The 22,862-nt window shown below is 36.0% G+C and overlaps 1 protein-coding gene across 2 annotated transcripts in view; it reads right to left on the bottom strand.

Annotated features, from left to right (window-relative positions):
- Nucleotides 1–7,306: 7,306 nt before the first annotated feature.
- The window catches only part of LOC110462623 (palmitoleoyl-protein carboxylesterase notum1'-like), a 42,878-nt gene continuing 27,322 nt past the window's right edge, over nt 7,307–22,862 (bottom strand). For both annotated transcript variants that reach the window (XM_021516665.1, XM_021516667.1), the window contains exons 5-14: nt 20,119–20,179; nt 15,999–16,051; nt 15,733–15,835; nt 15,357–15,545; nt 12,825–12,925; nt 12,385–12,556; nt 11,824–11,871; nt 10,963–11,070; nt 9,794–9,984; nt 7,307–9,114 (exon numbers count right to left, since the gene is read on the bottom strand). In XM_021516665.1, coding sequence (XP_021372340.1) covers nt 8,825–9,114; nt 9,794–9,984; nt 10,963–11,070; nt 11,824–11,871; nt 12,385–12,556; nt 12,825–12,925; nt 15,357–15,545; nt 15,733–15,835; nt 15,999–16,051; nt 20,119–20,179 — 1,316 coding nt within the window. In that variant the 3' untranslated portion in view covers nt 7,307–8,824. The remainder of the gene's footprint in view (nt 9,115–9,793; nt 9,985–10,962; nt 11,071–11,823; nt 11,872–12,384; nt 12,557–12,824; nt 12,926–15,356; nt 15,546–15,732; nt 15,836–15,998; nt 16,052–20,118; nt 20,180–22,862) is intronic.

The following is a 22,862-nucleotide window of genomic DNA, read 5'->3' as shown; positions in this document are numbered from 1 at the left end:
CCCTATCTGTACATAGAGTACTGACAGTAACCCTATCTCTACATAGGGTACTGACAGTAACCCTATCTCTACATAGAGTACTGACAGTAACTCTATCTCTACATAGAGTACTGACAGTAACCCTATATCTACATAGAGTACTAACAGTAACCCTATCTGTACATAGAGTACTGACAGTAACCCTATCTCCACATACAGTACTGACAGTAGCCCTATATGTATATAGAGTACTGAAAGTAACCCTATCTGTACATAGAGTACTAACAGTAACCCTATCTGTACATAGAGTACTGACAGTAACCCTATCTCCACATAGAGTACTGACAGTAGCCCTATATGTATATAGAGTACTGACAGTAACCCTATCTGTACATAGAGTACTGACAGTAACCCTATCTGTACATAGAGTACTGACAGTAACCTTATCTCTACATAGAGTACTGACAGTAACTCTATCTCTACATAGAGTACTGACAGTAACCCTATATCTACATAGAGTACTAACAGTAACCCTATCTGTACATAGAGTACTGACAGTAACCCTATCTCTACATAGAGTACTGACAGTAACCATATCTGTACATAACGTACTGACAGCGTAACCCTATCTCTACATAGAGTACTAACAGTAACCCTATCTCTAGATGGGTGCTGACAATGTCCCTTTCTGACCATGGGATAATGGCAGTGACCTTCTCTGTACATGGGGAACTGGCAATGTCCTATCTCTACATGGGGTGCTGAAAATGTCCCTATGTGTACATGGGGTGTTGACAGTGCCCCTACCTGTACATGAATTGCTGACAATGTCTCTTTCTGTACATAGGGTGTCGACAATGTCCCTTTCTGTACATGAGGTGCTGACAATGTCCCTTCCTGAACATGGGATTATGACAGTGTGCCTATCTGTACATGGGGTGCTGACAGTGTCCCTATCTGTACTTTGTGTACTAACAGAACACGATTTTATAGTTTATTTAGAATATAGACAATTGATTAATAAAAAACAAACATATTAATAGCAATTTGACAATAGATTCAGTGTTATATTTTCTATGATATTAATCTCGTAAACAGGTATTCCTATTTTTCCATCTTTACCGAAGTGTTTTTATTCGATTTTGTTCTCATCACAGAGCTTGTTTTTCCCATCATTATGTATTCATGATAAAAATGAAATTATTGAAGAAATAACGTTTCAAATGTGTCTATTTGTGTAAGCTTTAACACAAATTATATTTTTTCTATGATTATAGCTGCATTTGTCATCATTTTGTTCTACTGAGTGTCGATAAAGAGGTTCCTTCACGAGTGATGGGGAATGTCATGTTTATCTAACTCGAGGTAGTTTATTTTCAAATTGTATAAAGACACCAGCTTTACCGATTGTCTTTTACAATTTGAACATGATAGTCAACCTTTATAGGTTTGGGGACCTTTTTCTCCCATAACGTTCAGATATTGTATCTAGAAATCCAACAAGTTTGTTTAGGGTACAGATTATTGCTGTTTCCGATACGGAAAACAAACAATAAACGTGAACATCACCTTGATATCCATGTCCCAGTTCAATCAGTTCCCGCCCGTCTGACCAATCCATTCGAGGGGTCAGTATTTGTTAGTTGTATCAACTCTCGGAACAGTCTGCGCCTTGAAGTACCATTGTACACGGAGGCTCATGAATACACTTATATTGCCAGCTTAATCGAATTTGTTATTATCATTTAAGTGAATATTCCATTCATTTTTAAATTCGTTGTGTACAAACACTACCTCTTTCTGTAGTACATAATGCTGGTGCTTATTCATTTTGTATATATCATATCTATCTCCACAACATCTCTGGTATTAGACTGGACTGGTTGGATTACTACTCTAAACCCTGTTCTAATTGTTCTATAGTTACATGATTATCCTATAGTGATTTGTTAGCTAAATCTTTAGGGAGTAAACTCCGATAATTGATAATAATAACTACATTGTCTCAGATGAATCTATATCATATTCTGATTTTTAACAAAATGTTTATTTCTTGGTAACTTATCCTATATATCCAGTGGGTGGATGGCCAACGTGTTTATACTCGGGGACTTTTGGGCCTGCATCTCTTGGATTTTATGCAGGGTGGGTTGTCAACTAATATACATGATTTATTTAATTGTTAATATCCGAAACATAAACAGAAAATGAAGTATATCTATTTCACAAGCTAAATTGAGGTTATCTACCCTCCACTGTTCATTTGGATTGTTATGACAGAATGTATGTAATGTTTGTAAGTTTGGAAAGGACTTAAATAGGCCTAGTCTGATGTCAAATTCAATTGAATATATAAAGTCAATAAAATTTGTTGAAATTGAAAATTTAGTTAGTTAATTTTCAAATTGTATAAAACACCAGGATTACCAAGTGTCTTTTACAATTTTAAAATTAACGAACGAGAGTTATGTAAAGATGATAATCAACCATCATGGTTTGGGGACCTTTTCCGCATATAATAATAAGAAATTATATCTGAAGTACCATATGCTTCTCTTGGGAACACATAACTATTGTTTGCAACAAGGAAAACAATTGCCATGACACGTTTTGTAGAACAAACAATCAACGTTAATATCACCTGCATATCCAATTTCCCAGCACAAGCAGTTCTCGCCCGTCTGATCAATCAATTCGAGAGGTCAGTATTTGCGTAGTATCGTTAGTTGTATTATTCTCTCTGAGCAGTCTCGGCCTTGTAGTACCATCGTACACGGCTGCTCAGGAAACATGACTATTGCAATCTTAATAGACTTTTGTTTATTTAAAGCATTAAAGTAAGTAATTATTCCATTCCTTTTCAAATTAATTCGTTGTGTACAAACAATACGTCTTTCTGTAATATTTGTGAAACAGTCTTTGATTTCTCTTTTGTTCACATCTGTGTTAGGTTTTGTATACTGTATTATATATCAATGTATAGTAATAGTCAGCACTTTGCAAAGTAGGTTGAGTGTTTTGTACCCAATTAAGAGATATTGCAAATATTTAAGCTTTGTTTTATATATACCAAAACTATTTGTTCGTTTTTCTACCAAACCAAATTTTCATTAATCGAATTAATGTTAAATTATTGTCCCATACTTGACAGCCGTTACAAAGTTTGAAGGTTTATGCTATTGGAATTGTCCATTCTGTTTAGTTTCGTCACTAGATTTCAGTAAATAGAAATAATTTACGAATATTTTTGATTGAATATTTCAGTTTCTATGTTTAGTTGTCTACAATATGGATGTTCAAAACTGTTTGTTGCCGCTAATTCTTGTACCGTTTTGTTAAACAAGTCTCCAAAGGCAATAAGATGACATTTCCCCACGTTTATTGTGTTGATTGATGAATTTGATTTTTATTCCTGTTTCCATTTATATTGATTTGCCGTTTACGCTTCTTATCCAGAAAGACAAAGGCTCGGTAGGGTAAATGAAAACTGCATGGCTAATAGCCGCGCTTGAAAGCATGCATCACATAGTTATGCCTCGAGGGAATATATCAACAAGAGAATGCTTAGGTGCCAAAACTAAAACGTTATTCGATCTCAAAATCGATAAAACTAGGGGGAAATATGTGCAAAGGAAGGGGACAACTTAATGAACTGAAGGGATGTCAGAATTTGTAGTTATTTAAGAAATAAGCCTCATTATCAATATATCTATTTAGTTTTGATAGCGCCTGTATACATTTAATTTCATAAGAACAGTCACTCTGATGGACCAGAATGGTTGTCTAACACCAATAATCTGCTGAAAGTGTCGTCGTCTGGATTGAACAATATGATGGCGGCCAAAGCTTTGTTCTTATGTGCAATATCATCAAAATCAGTCTCCTTACTTTTTACAACTAGATATGTGTCTTTATGCTTACCCTTTGAAGACAGAATGAACTGATTTATGATTTGTTTAGAGTTCAACATAACAGGAATGGTGGTTTATGATATGAAGAGGTCAACCCGTTTTACAGAAGTGTTTTTTTCAGTTTATGGTGGAAATTCAAGGTTCTGTAGATTTGCTTAATAACTATCGCGTATAGCGATAATTATTACAAACGGAACACAATCTCATTTATAGTTGTTAAAAGAGGACTGAAGAACCCCTAATTTACAGATAAGGTGTGACTCCGTCTGTTATTACTATACATCTGATTTTGTTTCCTGTTTAACAAATATGTATTATGGTTTGTTCCCTTTATATCAACTATAAATAATTGTTGGTTCGTCGCTTGTTTCTTTAAAAAGATGTTGTTTCGTCTGTAATAGCTTTAAATCAGTTAACGGTGTTTTATTTTTGATGTTGTCCCCTTTATATTTTCACTATTATTAATATTTCAATCACTGATTACGCGATGAATTTCTCGTATCGTACGTGACTGTTTACTATAATATTAATTAGATTTAATGTTAGGTGTAATAATGAATGTTGTATTATAAAAGATGTACGAGATGTTATACGTCGTATGAGATGTTATATGTCGTATGAGATATTATATGTCGTATGAGATGTTTTATGTCGTATGAGATGTTATATGTCGTATGAGATATTATATGTCGTATGAGATGTTTTATGTCGTATGAGATGTTATACGTCGTATGAGATATTATATGTCGTATGAGATGTTATATGTCGTATGAGATGTTATATGTCGTATGAGATGTTATACGTCGTACGAGATGTTATATGTCGTATGAGATGTTATATGTCGTATGAGATGTTATATGTCGTATGAGATGTTATATGTCGTATGAGATGTTATATGTCGTATGAGATGTTATATGTCGTATGAGATGTTATATGTCGTATGAGATGTTATATGTCGTATGAGATGTTATATGTCGTATGAGATGTTATATGTCGTATGAGATGTTATATGTCGTATGAGATGTTATATGTCGTATGAGATGTTATATGTCGTATGAGATGTTATATGTCGTATGAGATGTTATATGTCGTATGAGATATTATATGTCGTATGAGATGTTATACGTCGTACGAGATGTTATATGTCGTATGAGATGTTATATGTCGTATGAGATGTTATATGTCGTATGAGATGTTATATGTCGTATGAGATGTTATATGTCGTATGAGATGTTATATGTCGTATGAGATGTTATATGTCGTATGAGATGTTATATGTCGTATGAGATGTTATATGTCGTATGAGATGTTATATGTCGTATGAGATGTTATATGTCGTATGAGATGTTATATGTCGTATGAGATGTTATATGTCGTATGAGATGTTATATGTCGTATGAGATGTTATATGTCGTATGAGATATTATATGTCGTATGAGATGTTATACGTCGTACGAGATGTTATATGTCGTATGAGATGTTATATGTCGTATGAGATGTTATATGTCGTATGAGATGTTATATGTCGTATGAGATGTTATATGTCGTATGAGATGTTATATGTCGTATGAGATGTTATATGTCGTATGAGATGTTATATGTCGTATGAGATGTTATATGTCGTATGAGATGTTATATGTCGTATGAGATGTTATATGTCGTATGAGATGTTATATGTCGTATGAGATGTTATATGTCGTATGAGATGTTATATGTCGTATGAGATGTTATACGAGATGTTATATGTCGTATGAGATGTTATACGTCGTATGAGATATTATATGTCGTATGAGATGTTATATGTCGTATGAGATGTTATATGTCGTATGAGATGTTATACGTCGTATGAGATGTTATATGTCGTATGAGATATTATATGTCGTATGAGATGTTATACGTCGTACGAGATGTTATATGTCGTATGAGATGTTATATGTCGTAAGAGATGTTATATGTCGTATGAGATGTTATATGTCGTATGAGATGTTATATGTCGTAATAGATGTGATATTTCTTATTAGATTTGATATTTCGTAATAGATTTGATATTTCGTATTAGATTTGATATTTCGTAATAGATTTGATATTTCGTAATAGATTTGATATTTCGTATTGATGTGATATTTCGTATTAGATTTGATATATCGTATGAAATGTGATATATCGTATAAGGTTTAATATAAGTTGTAAAATTAGTTGTGATATAAGATGTATTATGTGATATTAGTTGTGATATTAGATATGGTATTTGAAGAATTTTTTGGTACATTGTGTTTGATATAAATCTGTGCAAGTAAATCAATGTCAGAAAAAGTTAGTGAAGGAAACACACACAAAAAAAATCACTGACGCGTGTATAGTGTGGAAGAATCGTTAAGCGTGGAAGAAATCGCTGTAACTAAAATATGGCGAAGGCCGGAGGACTTTTACTTCATTCTAATTATTTAATTAACCATATTATAGAAAAGAAATTCAATCAATAAGTCTCATTTTGGTTTCTTTATTTTATATTCATACATTTTTATTAAACATATGTTAAAATTTACATCACAGTACAATATACAACAATATTGTAAAATAGCCTTTGCGATTTACAACAAGAACAAATCAAAGTCTGTACAACATTATTATAGCGTACCGAACAACAGTATTACCCAATGTTTTACCAATGCATATTCAGGGGGAGGGGGGGGGGGGGGACTTACAGAAAACTAACTTAGCGACATCACTGAAAACAACTGCTGGGAGAACTGCTTTTGATAGGAAAACATGACAAACAGGTACATTTAGGTATAGATCCTATGTATACCTATTAGTAATTTAACTATTTTTTAATATATATTTAATATTATATATCCAATATTTTAGTTTTTTGGCCATTACTGAAAGAAAGTGATGTTGAAAGATATCTGTAGAGCGATATTTTATAAGGCTTTTGAATTTATTATTTCCATTAAACAGCAATAAGTCTTTTGTTTCGGTACAACAGAATTTTCAGAAGAATGAATATTATTGCTGAAGAGCAGTACTTTAATGCGAAAGTTAATAGAAAAAACCTTGCGACACCAACTATTATAGTAAACAATAAAAAAAAAAAATGAATTTATTTTCATTTCGATAAAAAATTAAGTAACGCGAAATGATTTCAAAATAAAAGTAAACATATTACGTATATTTTGCAACAAATAAATAACAAATTCTATTATACATAATTACAAAACATTCGAACATAACACGCTACTAAGAGTTACCTCTCTTTAGGTTCTCACTCGATGTGCCCTACCGTATGCCTCAGGTGCGTCCCTATGTAGAGGTAGGTACGTTGAATCAGTAGACTATGCGCTTGTGTTTGTTTGTCTGGGTTTAACGGCCCATCGACGGCTGTGGTCATTTAGGGCCATGTTTTTTTGTTGTTGTTTTTTTTTTTTTTAAACAAACTATGCACTTCCCTGCTACTGACTAAACAAGAAATAGAGTATTTATTAAAGGATTACAGTTGTTTTCATTTTTTAATTCAAGAATCAGAATGTGATACACGTTTACTATACACATGTTTCACCACTGTCGTGTAACAAATTAGCGTCCTACATGTTTTATTACCCCTACCAATTTATCTTGTATTTCTTTCCGTTGGAAATTATATAAATAGTGGTGTACACTTAATCACACAATTGTCTGTGATGCATGAACATGCGTACCGTTAAACAGACAAACCAGTTGAATATCGCCGTCATAAGATGGCGCCATCTTTGAATGGACGAAGCTCCGTAGTAACCCGTCTCAACATCAAAATAAACACTAATTTTGTCATATCGACAACTAAACGCATCAAACAATTAGTAATCACCATAACATTACCAAAGGTATTATAGTATTACCATAGTTACAATGATATTACCGTAGTTACAATGATATTACCGTAGTTACCGTATTATTATCATAGTGACCATTGTTCTATCATAGCTACAATAATATTACCATAGCTACCATAATGTAACCATTGTAACTATATTACCAAAGTAATTATCATATTGTCATAGTTACCATAATACTGCCATAGTTACCATAATGTTGTAATACATGTACATTTGTAGTTACCACAATATTACCATAATTATAATAATAATACAAGTTTTCACAATATTACCATTATCAATACTTATATCTCTGTACAATGATCAAATAATATTTACAACAAACATACAATACAATATATCCCTGAATGCAATGTTCCATACAAAGTTTGGGAAAACGATTAAAGCGTATACAACCAACTCACTGAATCTGGTGGCAGAACAACAGTCTATTCGTTGTTTAACCACACATCTTCTACGTTTAATGAACAACATTCAAATTAGTCCTGCGTCGAAAAGACATTTTTTGTAAATTAAAAAAAATAAAAGAGATATGAACAAGTAGCCTGTCTATCAACTTGATAGAGTCTATTGTACAAAATGTGATTCGAACATTCTGGTGGTGTGTTTTTTTTAAATAATTCCAGTCTGTTTTGGTAGCTTATCGCGTAAAATGCCAATAGTTCATTTTGTTACTTGTTTTAAAATGTTAGTTATATATATTTCTACATAATAGGTATTTGAGGATATTATCAATATACGAATATTTGTATTTGTTTCCTTCCACACCATATATACGTCAAACAGATCAACAACGCTAACCGTGCTCATTAAAGAGGATTAAGAGACACCTATACACAACCAGCCAGACGTGCATTAATACATCAGAAAATATGAAAGTTGTTATGTAGCTGTGAAAAACTTTACCAACAACCTGAAACAAAACAATGCACGCGGCAAGCATGCGCGTGCACATGAGTAAGTCTTTGAATAAAGAGTTGAGTACACAAACAAGGGTGGTGCTTACTTTTCAGACCCGTAGTTGTTTCAAACAGTTTAACAATGTGGACACTTCGGCTACTAGGAGCCTCGATGTCGAAATGTATCGAGTAATAATTCCGATATGGTATCGATGTTCATAGAATTAAGCGACGACTGATCGACGTCCAGAATTTCTGCAATGCTAGCCCGATCAATACCGGAAACAGCAAAAAGTTTAAAGAAGTCCATCTCTTCTCCGGTAAAGCGATTCCGGAATGCTGGGCAAAACCCATTGCACCACTGAGGTAGGGGACATAGCTCTATGAGGTGATGGCTACAGTTGGCCATCTGTTTGGCTGAGCGGCCTGAACGACGTCTTCCGCGGTCCTCTGTAAAACACAAAAAAAACCATTTTGTAAAGTATTGCAGAGTTACTACAGCGTCAACAAACAGGGACAAAATATACCACATCGTCAACAAACAGGGACAAAATAGAGGGGATCGTCAACAAACAGGGACAAAATATGCCACATCGTCAACAAACAGGGACAAAATATTCCACATCGTCAACAAACAGGGACAAAATATACCACATCGTCAACAAACAGGGACAAAATATACCACATCGTCAACGAACAGGAACAAAATATACCACATCGTCAACAAGCAGGGACAAAATATACCACATCGCCAACAAGCAGGGACAAAAATGTACAACGGCGTTAATACACAGGGGCAAAATAACCATAGCGTCTAATTGAAGTCTAAATGCGCGAATATTCAAACCGACACGTTCTATAGTTAAGAAATTTAACCATTCGAAGTAAAGGAAGTTGTAAATCAAGTAGGTGATTTGTTTTACCAACGCCTCTGTCATTTAATGGATAAACTTTGAGTTGACTGTGGTGGAAATAATGATCAAATTTGTATATATCCTGACGACACTGACATCGATTAAGGTTTCAGCATGTTCACATGGTACAAATAGGCTTTAAGATACCGTTAATACCAACTGATATCACTTAATACATGTAATGATAATATATCAGTAGACATTCATTTCCTTACTTTTATTGTTTTTCTTATTCTTCTTCTTCTTTTGACGCCTTCTCCTTTTCTTGTTTTTCCTTTTCCTATTCTTCCTTTTACGATTACGTCGTTTCTTTTCCCGTCGTCTTTGTTTTTTCTTTCTACTGACACTATTAGTAGCTGCTGGCTCGTCTTTCAACAGCGGATCGGTCAATGCACGCTGCCGTATACTGAAGAGGAAATATAGGAAATATATCGACAACAGGAATAAAGTGATAAGTCAATGTCGTACTTACCCTGAATTTCCAGACAAATACATTTCAGGTAATATTGTGATTTATATAGTTTTGAAATATCGTTAAAAGGTATTTATCTAAGCTTAACACAAAACACTGACGGGAAAGTTTTGTTCGCTGTAAAACATTATAAACCTTCACTTCACATTAATACGTTATATATTTCACTGCTTCAAATGTGTTGTGTAACTTTAAGTACATAACCAGTGTGATACTTAGAGAACGATCACGAATGTTATTGCGTAATTGTACTTATGACTGTACTCGAGTTGGGTTCCGTCTTTGTCCGTGTGTAAAATGGAAATATGCTCTGGTGTTATTTGTTTTTGTTGTGCTATGGACTTAATGTGGTCAGGTGTTGTACGTAAGTTGTATTTTGACATTGCGACTGTGATTGGTCAATAACGACGATGTATTATCCTTTAATTTGGAATATTAATCTGACACTTTGGTTGTCAAGATACTTTCTAGATGAAGCTTTCTTTTGGGTTGATTTTTTTTTAATTTTTTTTTCAAAGGTTTGCTTAAATTCTAGGTTCATATCATATATGATGGAATAAGCTTCTCTTCAAACTGAGTTTCGAAGGTCAACCAACTTGATCATTTTCCTCGTTTAAAATACATTTGTATTTACACCATACACGTGTAGCGATAATCAGGACCACGTTTTCATGTCACAAATTGCGTATAAAACCAATCATCAAGGCGTTGTCACATTAGATAGACATTAATGTTATAAATCCACCATTCGATATATATGACTGAAACTGGATTATATATCACATATTATGTTACATAACCTATCCCAGTTTCGTTCATCTCTGAAAACTCTGGCTGTGTCGAACAACACAAATAAGTCATGAGAAGTACGCTACAAAACACGGGGGTAACGTGATACTCAGTGTTGTATACCTGTTGTTTCTGGTAGCCGAGAGACATTTCTCGCCGTCAAAGCTGTTTTCCCAGCAGTATATAGACTGGGCTAGGTTTACTCCTTCTACAGAAACAGACTGCCAGGTACTGCAACACGAAAATCATGTCTTAATTAATTCATCTTCAACTATTTATATCTACAATCTAAATATGAACTAAAACCTCTAAACAGACTGCCAGGTACCGCACATTACGCGTCTCCATTCATCTTCAAACATTTCATTTACATTAGGAAATGAACATAACATCCAGTGACCCTGGTAGGTATCGCGCGTGCAGCTTCCACACGTGCTTCGGGTGTTTAGATCGTTTGCCAATACCTGTTGTGAGCCTGTTAATTACGTATTGGAGACTTAACATTGTTTCAATCAATTTTATTTAAATCTTGTTTTTTTATACATTCCGAAGATATTTAAATATGCTACTTCGAGGATTTACAGTATTTTTTCGAGGTCGGACTGACCGCTGAGTCTAACCCACCTTGCGTTTTCTTATTTATCCTGATTTGAGGGTCAATGAACAATATATCTGGTACTAAAATTGTTTTAACTACCACAAGACCGCTTGAAAGTCTAACTCGCCAAAGGATTTTCCTAATTCATATTTCAACGCTCTTAATCAACTCTGTTTGAACAATAACGCTTCGGGAGTATTGATCTGGAACACATACTGTAGAATGTCTTTTTCGTGAATTATAGGATGTTTGTACAGATACTGTACACTCCCGCACATGTACTGTAGAATGTCTGTTCGGGTATCATAGAATGCCTGTACACATACTTTAGAATTTCCTTACAGTTCTTTGGGGTTTTTTCGGGTACTATAAAAGTGTCAACTCACCTTTTCTGTAGTAGTTCATGAGAGAGACATGCTGGTGCAAATACGGCCCTGAAATACAACATCACAGCTGAGTTGTCATATTGTTTTACTGGTATTGACGATGCTGTGTATATTGATATATGTAAACAAGTATGGCCACTAGTTTGCATTGAAGTAATAATGTTACCTTTTATCATATAATGATAGCTTGTTTAAACAATACTGCTTATTTATGTTAACAACTATTACGAACACTGTATATGCATCTATACAACTAGTGTTAATAAAACATATTTCACAGTTATCTATAACTAATTTTAGGAATAATGTGTACATATATATCTAGCGTTAATACTATCTATGAGTGAAAACTAGACCAAATCTTGTCCTGCACAACAATTTATCGTATACAGTTTATCAAAAATCAAACCATTGCCAATCCTGAAGAAATGCAAAATATTTTCAGTAACAACATACTGTATAAAGTGAATGTCTTCCTAAGAACTCCTCAATCAAACTTGAAGATGCTACTAATCGCCTCCTTTGGAGTAAATTTGAGGTATAATTTCTGTTATTACTTACGTGACATTTTGTAAAGTGCTTTTCACATGTTCGCCAAGATTGTGAAGGTACTCCCATTGTCCCCTGGAGAACACCGTGTTTCCCCGATTCATAGCCAGCTGTGATTGGTCGATGAGATTATTGACTGTAATTTGGGCCTCGTCGAACAAGTACTGTACAATGAATATGGGAGCTACAATAAAACGAAACACTGGTCAAGTATTATTGTTAATGAGCATAACAAAACTTCGTTTTATAGACATGATACAGTTTTATGACAGAGTCACTTTTAGACAAACTTTGACCTACGCTTAAGTAATGCGTATAAGAGTAACCTAGCTTCTTATCAGTGTTGTGTATAAGATTGACCTACTTTAAGGTCTGTGTGTAAGATTGACATACTTTTAAGTGTTTTGTATACGATTGGCCTACTTGTTAGGGCTATGCATAGGTTGACCTACTTTTAAGTGTTGGATATATCCTGTAGCCGAAGTAACATTTCCAATGCTCTGATTCAGGGTACTGTGCTTTACAGGCATCAGGGACCTGGCCTCTCCACAAACTGAAACGAAAAATGGCGATTCTCTACTTTTCTTCGATACAGCGTGCACAAAAAACAACAAAGAATATCATTGTGTCCACAAAACCGTTATTCGAAGTCAAAAAGGTCATAGGTGAAATGTCATTTCTTCTGGTTGATTTTCATTGATGCATTGTCGCGTATTTGAAATCACAATTAAGAAGGCTATGGACAAAATCTATGGTCGCCTTCAGGATCTCGCAGGGAAAAATGTAATTTCCCTGTGGGATATGATGGTCGATGTTAATCCTGCTCATTAGAATGCCTTGTGGTTTTGTCGTCACTATCCGAGTTACCGATGTGAGGACGTGGTATTACTTGTATTTGACTAAGATTTACATGGAGGGGGTCATCGATGAAGGAGAAGACGCTTTCCCTTCCGGGACCTCTGTTCTTATTCTCCTTGTACTTTTTCAATGGTCTCCATGTAAATCTGTCCTTTGTTCATATTTTGCCCTAGATTTATCGATTTTGAGTTATTGTTTTGTTTACACTTTGGTATTCTCTTGTTGTAGACAGACAATAGTCTGAAATGTAAATTAATACAAATAAACAATAAATTGTATAAAATATAATCATATAGATTTTCGGTAAAAGATGATTTGATTGGTAGAAATACAAGTGTTAATTGGCATTGTGAATGAACTATACGTCTCCTGGCCCACCACTCTCTCGTCTCGTACATAACACACAAGTTTCGCTCTCTTATTTTTTGTCTGTTTTCTAGGTCACATTGTAACGAGACCCTATCTAACAATTTATACCTTGTTATAGCAGATTTAACGATTTCCCGTCAGAATCAAAATGTGTTCCACTATTTTATCCTCTCACTAATCACCCCGGAGATATAACAGAGGAGAAGTATTCTGAATAGAGTAATTTCATGCAGTCAACCTTCCGATTAAATGTCACGAAGCTATAATTTCGAACTCGTCACCGGACGGTAATTCCGGATTTTATTCCTTTCATCATTCTAATTCAGATTCTAATCAGAGACCAGTTATACTACAATCCGGAATTTTCTCTTTTTTTTCTAGCCCATTGTTATCAAAAACAAAAACCATCACGTATTTATTACATGAAATTAGAGAGTGTCGCTCAGGCCTGATATTGTTTATGTAAACTAGGACGCGGATACTGTGACAGGGAAGCTTGACGCTGTTACGGTCTCTATTAGTACTACAGATCTGACAGATATGTAACTCAGCGTTTGATACAGAAACAGAATACTAGTAACGTTCTATTAGTGAACATTCTTAAACATATTTATTTTTATCTTATTATTTTTATTTCAAACACATTTATTTGTACAACCTGGTGTCCCCGCGTCCCCGATAGTGTTTCCCACAAGATAAATAACAAAAAAAGGACAAAATCAAAATAATAAACAAAATCTCATAATTATATTGTAACATCCGTTTGAAATATAATTGTTAGTTATCAAACCCGAAATGCTATTTCTAATTAAATGGATATTAAAGATATAGTTCACAGATCTACTGATGCCTGATTAAGCTCGCAATGCGAGAACGGGTCTATATCAATCGCAGACCTATTTACACGTCCAAGGCAACAGGGGCAGATCAAAGTGACGGTATTCCTGTCCGATGGGCTATTGGTAGGGTAAAGGTCCTCATATAAAGGCGATTTTATAGGGAAATAAAACCTGACGGTTAAGCGATGCGGGATACTTCAAACGGGTCGGTTGTTGTGTATCGCTGTAACCCATTGTTCCTTAATCGGCGGCTCATACCACCAGCCTGCCTTACCAATAATTATTAGTAAACAGAAAACTGATATTTCACTTTGTCCTCAAATTTGGTGTGTAGAGTCACACAGATCAAACTGGGGACAATATTTGGATAAATAGTCGTGTCCTTTCAGAACTCATTTCACAGTGACGTTTGAAAATGGCACGGTCGATCGTAGATCGAGGTGTTGTAACGGCGATCAAAGGTGAACGCCTTCCAAACACACCTGTGAAAAAGATTAAATCTTGTTTCTCTGAATTTGACCACTTTGATTAAAATACGTTTCTTGTTTTTCTCACATCCAGCACACGTTTCCTGTTTTCTAATTTTCAAGATATATTAACATTTCGTATATCCGATAAAGCACAATGATGCATTTTTCTGTCAACGAAACCAGGGATCAACACGAACAAGTTATCATTTCACCAGGAAAAAAGTCAAGTGTATGTTTCAATAACATGTAAACAATACCCAGCATATCAAAAAGAAAAACCAGTGTATCTGAAGTAAAAACAATATTACAGTAAGAGACTGCACGGAATTCGTTAGGCATTCATTATATTTCACATGCCCTTTATTATATTTTGTTTGAATGAATATGCTACTATCTGTAAAATACCATGCAAATTACTTAATATACATATAAACAGGTGATGACGTACTTGATACCACGTTTGACGCCGTCGGCCGGGGCGCAGGAAAACGGCTCTGTACACTCTCTGGCGTGATATTGCGGGGTATCCACGAACCAGCCCGAGTCGGCGATCCCTCGCACTTCCACTGCCGGGGCCAGTTTAGACATAAGGTCAGCTACCCTGTCCAGGTTGGTCAGAACACCGGTACCACCAGCACTATAGATATCAAAACAGTACATTGTATGAGATAGATAATGATAATGACGTCTTGGGAACTTACCAAATGAATGAGAGCCGAAAAACGGATAGGGCACAATGTCAGTGGGAACTTCAAAATTGAAAACGCCGTTGATTGTTTCAGAAGGTTAAGACTAACAATTTCATTTAAATGATAAACAATTACCTGCTCCCCGCCAGCATCAACTTCCGAGCCCTTTGAAGTCCCTTGGGAATCAGCTCTCGTATCACAGCCTCTACGATGTAAGACCCCAGAAATGCATATCCCTCTGAAATGATGGAGATATAATACACTTCAAATTATAATAGAAACACTGTATTGCGAAACCAACCGCGAAACGCAAAGGGCTTTCTTGGAACGTTTTACGAAGAAAGTCACTGTTCGCTGCTGTATATTTGGTACAGAGATGACCTATAGCAGACAATACATACCCGAACTCTTTGACGTGCCTGTCCAGGAATCACTAGAACAGTACGGAACCACACTGAAAACAAAGTCACATTATTGTTATTTAGTTTCACTTTATCAAATTGTTATTTTAGATTTGATATTGATGTTACGTCAACAGCTCAAGTACTACGAAAAAAGAGTCGGTAGAATATACTGTATATACATCTATATATATATATTGTATAAGATTGTTTTGTCCTATAAATAGCTTACAGACACATGTTAACTGTGGCACATGACTACATATTTGTTCTGTTTGTGATTAGATTGACATCAAAACGATGTGTGTAAATATACAAAATATATCTAAGTCTTGAAAACATTTATAAATGTAGTGTATCCACTTCCAAATAATCCTTTGGACTTGGAAAATAAACACAGGGCGTTATAAACAACTGCCTTAAAGTGATGCGGTCGAGATGCCAGTGTGGTTTGATAATAACATTAGGAGTTTCTTCCATAACTCAAAAAAGAGTTTGTGTTTGAGATGAATGATTCTGAGTTATAAATCTGATGCTGGTCATAAGATAAAGGAACTACCTTGTTCAGCTTGTTGGTCTTTATGTTGACTCAGCTAAAACAACTTAAGTTAGCAGTAAATCGGCAAATCGACGCAGTGAATAGATACTATCGTTCTGACTGGACAGTGCTAAAAGTGGTATTTTCACTGCTACCGAGGCGTAAGCCGAGGTTGGGATGTTACAGAATCTTAGCCCTCAACTGAGATACCCCGATCTCGCTCAGTAACAGGTTGCATATTTTATTCCGCTCATGATGATTCTCTTGCAAAGCTCATTGTGACGTCAGAAAGAAGATTTGCGATTTTGACGTCGTATATTTTGTCCCTGTGTGTTGATGGTGTCGTATCTTTTGTCCCTGTGTGTTGATGCTGTCGTATATTTTGTCCCTGTGTGTTGATGCTGTCGTATCTTTTGTCCCTGTGTGTTGATGCTGTAGTATATTTTGTCCCTGTGTGTTGATGCTGTCGTATATTGTGTCCCTATGTGTTGATGCTGTCGTATATTTTGGCCCTATGTATTGATGCTGTCGTATATTTTGTCCCTATGTGTTGATGCTGTCGTATATTTTGTCCCTATGTATTGATGCTGTCGTATTTTTTGTCCCTGTGTGCTGATACTGTCGTATATTTTGTCACTATGTGTTGATGCTGTCGTATATTTTGTCACTATGTGTTGATGCTGTCGTATATTTTGTCCCTTTGTGTTGATGCTGTCGTATATTTTGTCCCTATGTGCTGATGCGGTCGTATATTTTGTCCCTATGTGTTGATGCTGTTGTATATTTTGTCCCTATGAATTGATGCTGTTGTATATTTTGTCCCTATGTGTTGATACTGTCGTATATTTTGTCCCTGTGTGTTGATGCTGTTGTATATTTTGTCCCTATGTATTGATGCTGTTGTATATTTTGTCCTTATGTGTTGATGCTGTCGTATATTTTGTCCCTTTGTGTTGATGCTGTCGTATATTTTGTCACTATGTGTTGATGCTGTCGTATATTTTGTCGCTATGTGTTGATGCTGTCGTATATTTTGTCCCTGTGTGTTGATGCTGTCGTATTTTTTGTCCCTATGTGCTGATGCTGTCGTATTTTTTGTCCCTGTGTGTTGATACTGTCGTATATTTTGTCCCTATGTGTTGATGCTGTTTTATATTTTGTCCCTGGCTGTTGATGCTGTCGTATATTTTGTCCCTTTGTGTTGATGCTGTCGTATATTTTGTCCCTTTGTGTTGATGCTGTTGTATATTTTGTCACTATGTGTTGATGCTGTCGTATATTTTGTCACTATGTGTTGATACTGTCGTATATTTTGTCCCTGTGTGTTGATGCTGTCTTATATTTTGTCCCTATGTATTGATGCTGTCGTATATTTTATCCCTGTGTGTTGATGCTGTCGTATATTTTGTCCCTTTGTGTTGATGCTGTTGTATATTTTGTCACTATGTGTTGATGCTGTCGGATATTTTGTCCCTATGTGTTGATGCTGTTGTATAGTTTGTCCTTATGTGTTGATGCTGTCGTATATTTTGTCCCTATGTGCTGATGCTGTTGTATATTTTGTCCCTATGTGTTGATGATGTCGTATATTTTGTCCCTATGTGTTGGTGCTGTTGTATATTTTGTCCCTATGTGCTGATGCTGTCGTATATTTTGTCACTATGTGTTGATGCTGTCGTATATTTTGTCACTATGTGTTGATACTGTCGTATATTTTGTCCCTATGTGCTGATGCTGTTGTATATTTTGTCCCTATGTGTTGATACTGTCGTATATTTTGTCCCTGTGTGTTGATGCTGTTGTATATTTTGTCCCTATGAATTGATGCTGTTGTATATTTTGTCCCTATGTGTTGATGATGTCGTATATTTTTTCCCTATGTGTTGATGCTGTCGAATATTTTGTCCCTATGTATTGATGCTGTCGTATTTTTTGTCCCTGTGTGTTGATACTGTCGTATATTTTGTCCCTATGTGCTGATGCTGTTGTATATTTTGTCCCTATGTGTTGATGCTGTCTTATATTTTGTCCCTATGTATTGATGCTGTCGTATTTTTTGTCCCTGTGTGTTGATACTGTCGTATATTTTGTCCCTATGTGCTGATGCTGTCGTATTTTTTGTCCCTGTGTGTTGATACTGTCGTATATTTTGTCCCTATGTGCTGATGCTGTCGTATTTTTTGTCCCTGTGTGTTGATGCTGTTGTATATTTTGTCCCTATGTATTGATGCTGTCGTATATTTTATCCCTGTGTGTTGATGCTGTCGTATATTTTGTCCCTGGCTGTTGATGCTGTCGTATATTTTGTCCCTATGTGCTGATGCTGTTGTATATTTTGTCCCTATGTGTTGATACTGTCGTATATTTTGTCCCTATGTGTTGATGCTATTGTATATTTTGTCCCTATGTGTTGATGCTGTCGTGTATTTTGTCCCTATGTGTTGATGCTGTCGTATACTTTGTCCCTATGTGTTGATGCTGTTGTATATTTTGTCCTTATGTGCTGATGCTGTCGTATATTTTGTTCCTATGTATTGATGCTGTTGTATATTTTGTCCCTATGTGCTGATGCTGTCGTATATTTTGTCCCTGTGTGTTGATACTGTCGTATATTTTGTCCCTATGTGCTGATGCTGTCGTATTTTTTGTCCCTGTGTGTTGATGCTGTTGTATATTTTGTCCCTATGAATTGATGCTGTTGTATATTTTGTCCCTATGTGTTGATGCTGTCGTGTATTTTGTCCCTATGTGTTGATGCTGTCGTATATTTTGACCCTATGTGTTGATGCTGTCGTATATTTTGTCACTATGTGTTGATGCTGTCGTATATTTTGTCCCTATGTGCTGATGCTGTCGTATATTTTGTCCCTATGTGTTGGTGCTGTTGTATATTTTGTCCCTATGTGCTGATGCTGTCGTATATTTTGTCACTATGTGTTGATACTGTCGTATATTTTGTCCCTGTGTGTTGATGCTGTCTTATATTTTGTCCCTATGTATTGATGCTGTCGTATATTTTGTCCCTATGTGTTGATGCTGTCGTATATTTTGTCCCGGTTTGTTGACTTGGAGGTAATTTTGTCGATTTTTTTCATCGGGATTTGGATGTACAATTTAGTAAGTAGCTCACAGTTGAGCTAAGTAAATCATATATCCTTTCCCTTAGACTCCTCAATTATACTTCTCCAGCCACCTTTGTTAATTCAATTCGTCAATATTGCGTTACTTACATATTGTACATGCAATCAAATATTAAGTATATGTATTGGTGTGTATTTAGTAAATGTATGGGTGTATATTTAGTATATGTATTGGTGTATATTTAGTAGATGTATTGGTGTGTATTTAGTATATGTATTGGTGTGTATTTAGTATATGTTTTGGTGTATATTAAGTTGATGTATTGGTGTATATAGTATATGTATTGGTTTATATTTAGTATATGCTTTGGTGTATATTTTGTATATGTTTTGTGTATGGTTAAGTGCTCCTAGGGTCAGGCTACTGACACGTCTGGGGAGGGGGAGGGGGGGACCAGTTGATGATGTTTAAACACATAATTAATCAAGGGTTTTTACTCACACAATATTGGCGTTGAAATAGTACGGATTTTCTTTTGGATCCCATGAAAGGATGCCAGTACCTGAAATAAAATTAATTAAAGTTACAACTACTTTGCATGCTTTGAAGTCGATCATTTTGAAATCACCAAACACCTTTCTAATGTTATGCATAAATATCTTTAGGATAAAAATGCGTCTGACTTCCTGTTGCCCACTTCACCGTTAAAGCTAAGAGCAGACAGAAGAAAATTAAATTTGAATTTGATGTGTTTTATTCAGTTCGTGATTGCACCAGAAATAGGGTCGGTGTAGGTTTGTGGTAGACTAGAGTAAATCCTCATATCTACCATAAAACAATTATTATAATATCATATCAGATACTGTTACACCCGCGCACGTATCGGCCTTACATAAGAAACCTGAGTCAGTCAAGATCATCCATCATGAAGTATACAGTACACACCGGCGCACCGTGTTAAAACGCGTACCACATCATACTCGAGACCACGATTGTTATTCTACAGACAGCAGAAAACGTGTTTGCAGGCAAATTAAAGTTTCAAATAAAGAAACATTTTAATTAGTATGAGTTGTGTGGAGACCACGTGTTTGTCTCTCTGGGCGGCCCGACCAGCAGCAGTAACCGGCCTGATGGCCACACAGCACGCACGGACTCTAGCAAGTCTCCTTATCACCAGGTACGGATAGTGAGTCGTTTAGCGTTTGATACCGATCTACACGCCGTGATAACATCTATACTCTCGCTTCCAGTTATAGGTTCGGGTGCAAAATGTGCCATCTTTGACTAGAGTCCAACACGATCCTATGTGAATCTATCATATTCAAAATGAAACACTGGTAAATACGTGTAGGAGGTCACCAAGACTGAAAAGGGCAGAGTCTTTACTGACTAAGTCTCATGTTCACAACGCTCCCCACACGGAGGACGAACTTTTGCATATGTTCGTGTTTATTCTAAAAAGAATAAACACGACTATCTTTCACGATTTAATGCTTTCAGAAAATAATTCTGATGTTTTAAGCGAAGGAATCACAAGAAATGGAATTAAAACCGATGGATACGTGTTTTGTTCAATGAATTTATACGTCACCGGACACACGCATGTTCTTTTCCAAGCAAAACGCAAACACACCCATAAGATTGATACGGTTAATGTCACATCCTGATACAAACACACACGGTAATGTCACATCATTATACAATCACGCATGGTAATGTCACATCCTTATACAAACACGCACGGTAATGTCACATTATTATACAAACACGCACGGTAATGTCACATCCTAATACAAACACGCACGGTAATGTCACATCCTTATACAAACACGCACGGTAATGTCACATTATTATACAAACACGCACGGTAATGGCACATCCTAATACAAACACGCACGGTAATGTCACATCCTTATACAAATACGCACGGTAATGTCACATCCTTATACAAACACGCACGGTAATGTCACATCATTATACAATCACGCATGGTAATGTCACATCCTTATACAAACACGCATGGTAATGTCACATCCTTATACAAACACGCACGGTTATGTCACATTATTATACAAACACGCACGGTAATGTCACATTATTATACAAACGCGAACGGTTATCATCATACCCCTCAATATACGCTGGACACCTACATGTCCCGGTCGCCCTTCACCCGTAATGAACCCTGTTATTCCTATATCATTGTTAGCCGGTACGACCGGAAGTTGTGGGTGTCCCATGTGTGACGTTAATAAACGTTTTATTTAGATGTCTGTTTCATGTTTGTCTGGTCTGGGTACATTTTGGTACAGATGCTGATCGAGCCCGTGTAGGGAGATGCTGCGGCGAAATGATAAGAAGTTCGAAGGTTTTAGAACGAGATTTCCAGTGTATATATAGTACTTGTTACAGAGACACGCTAATATCACAATCACACACAACAAAAATACACAGCCCAGATTTATCGCCTGATGTTCTTACTATATAACAATCGCATTACGCAAAAAACTCCCGGTGTTTTAACTTATCTAATGCTCGACAAAAAACATTTAAATGTGCCGACAACTGTTTGTTTACAGGATTCGGGGAGGGGAGTCTCATTATCACATCACTTCTACGACCCTTTTTCTCAAAAGAATACCTTTCTTCACCACGGCCCTTTGATGTTCAGAATTTTCGGAATTCCACTTCATTCTTCGATGATAAGGAGATGGTATAATCTTAGTTGAAAATTTCTGACGACTGTTTTGTCTTCGAACAACACCACTCGGTTGGAGATTATGTCTAATGACTTGTACAGTTGTTAGAGGGAGGTTCCCGTCAATAATTAGCACTCAATTAGCGATAACTGTCAGGTATTATCACCCGGGACTAATCCTTGACTATGCCTGTCAATACCACCATTGCGCTAATATGAAATAACAGTCTTACTAGTAACACCTGAACTGACCACAAGCTTCCGATGGTCGACTTATTGTAGACGAATGATGACGAATTCTTTGCCATCAACTTCGCCCCGTGGGGGCGGTTAAACGTACCGGTATCGTTACACACTGCGGGCCTCCGTGGATTACTCACTAATTAGGATTATCTGCTGATAATCAGCATGTGTTCGCTCTTTAACCTTCTTTTTCTCCTTCCATTCGATTGTATTTAATTACGCCGAGAAAAGCAGCACCCGCCCGTAACCACATATATTACAGTGCCGGTGGTCGAGGGCAAGTGGGGAGGGAGGGAGGGGG

This window comes from Mizuhopecten yessoensis, unplaced genomic scaffold, assembly GCF_002113885.1.
Source record: "Mizuhopecten yessoensis strain PY_sf001 unplaced genomic scaffold, ASM211388v2 scaffold10813, whole genome shotgun sequence".
Classification (NCBI taxonomy): Eukaryota; Metazoa; Mollusca; class Bivalvia; order Pectinida; family Pectinidae; genus Mizuhopecten; species Mizuhopecten yessoensis.
The sequence above is the reverse complement of the archived record's forward strand: the minus strand, read 5'-3'. Positions and strand labels throughout refer to the sequence as shown.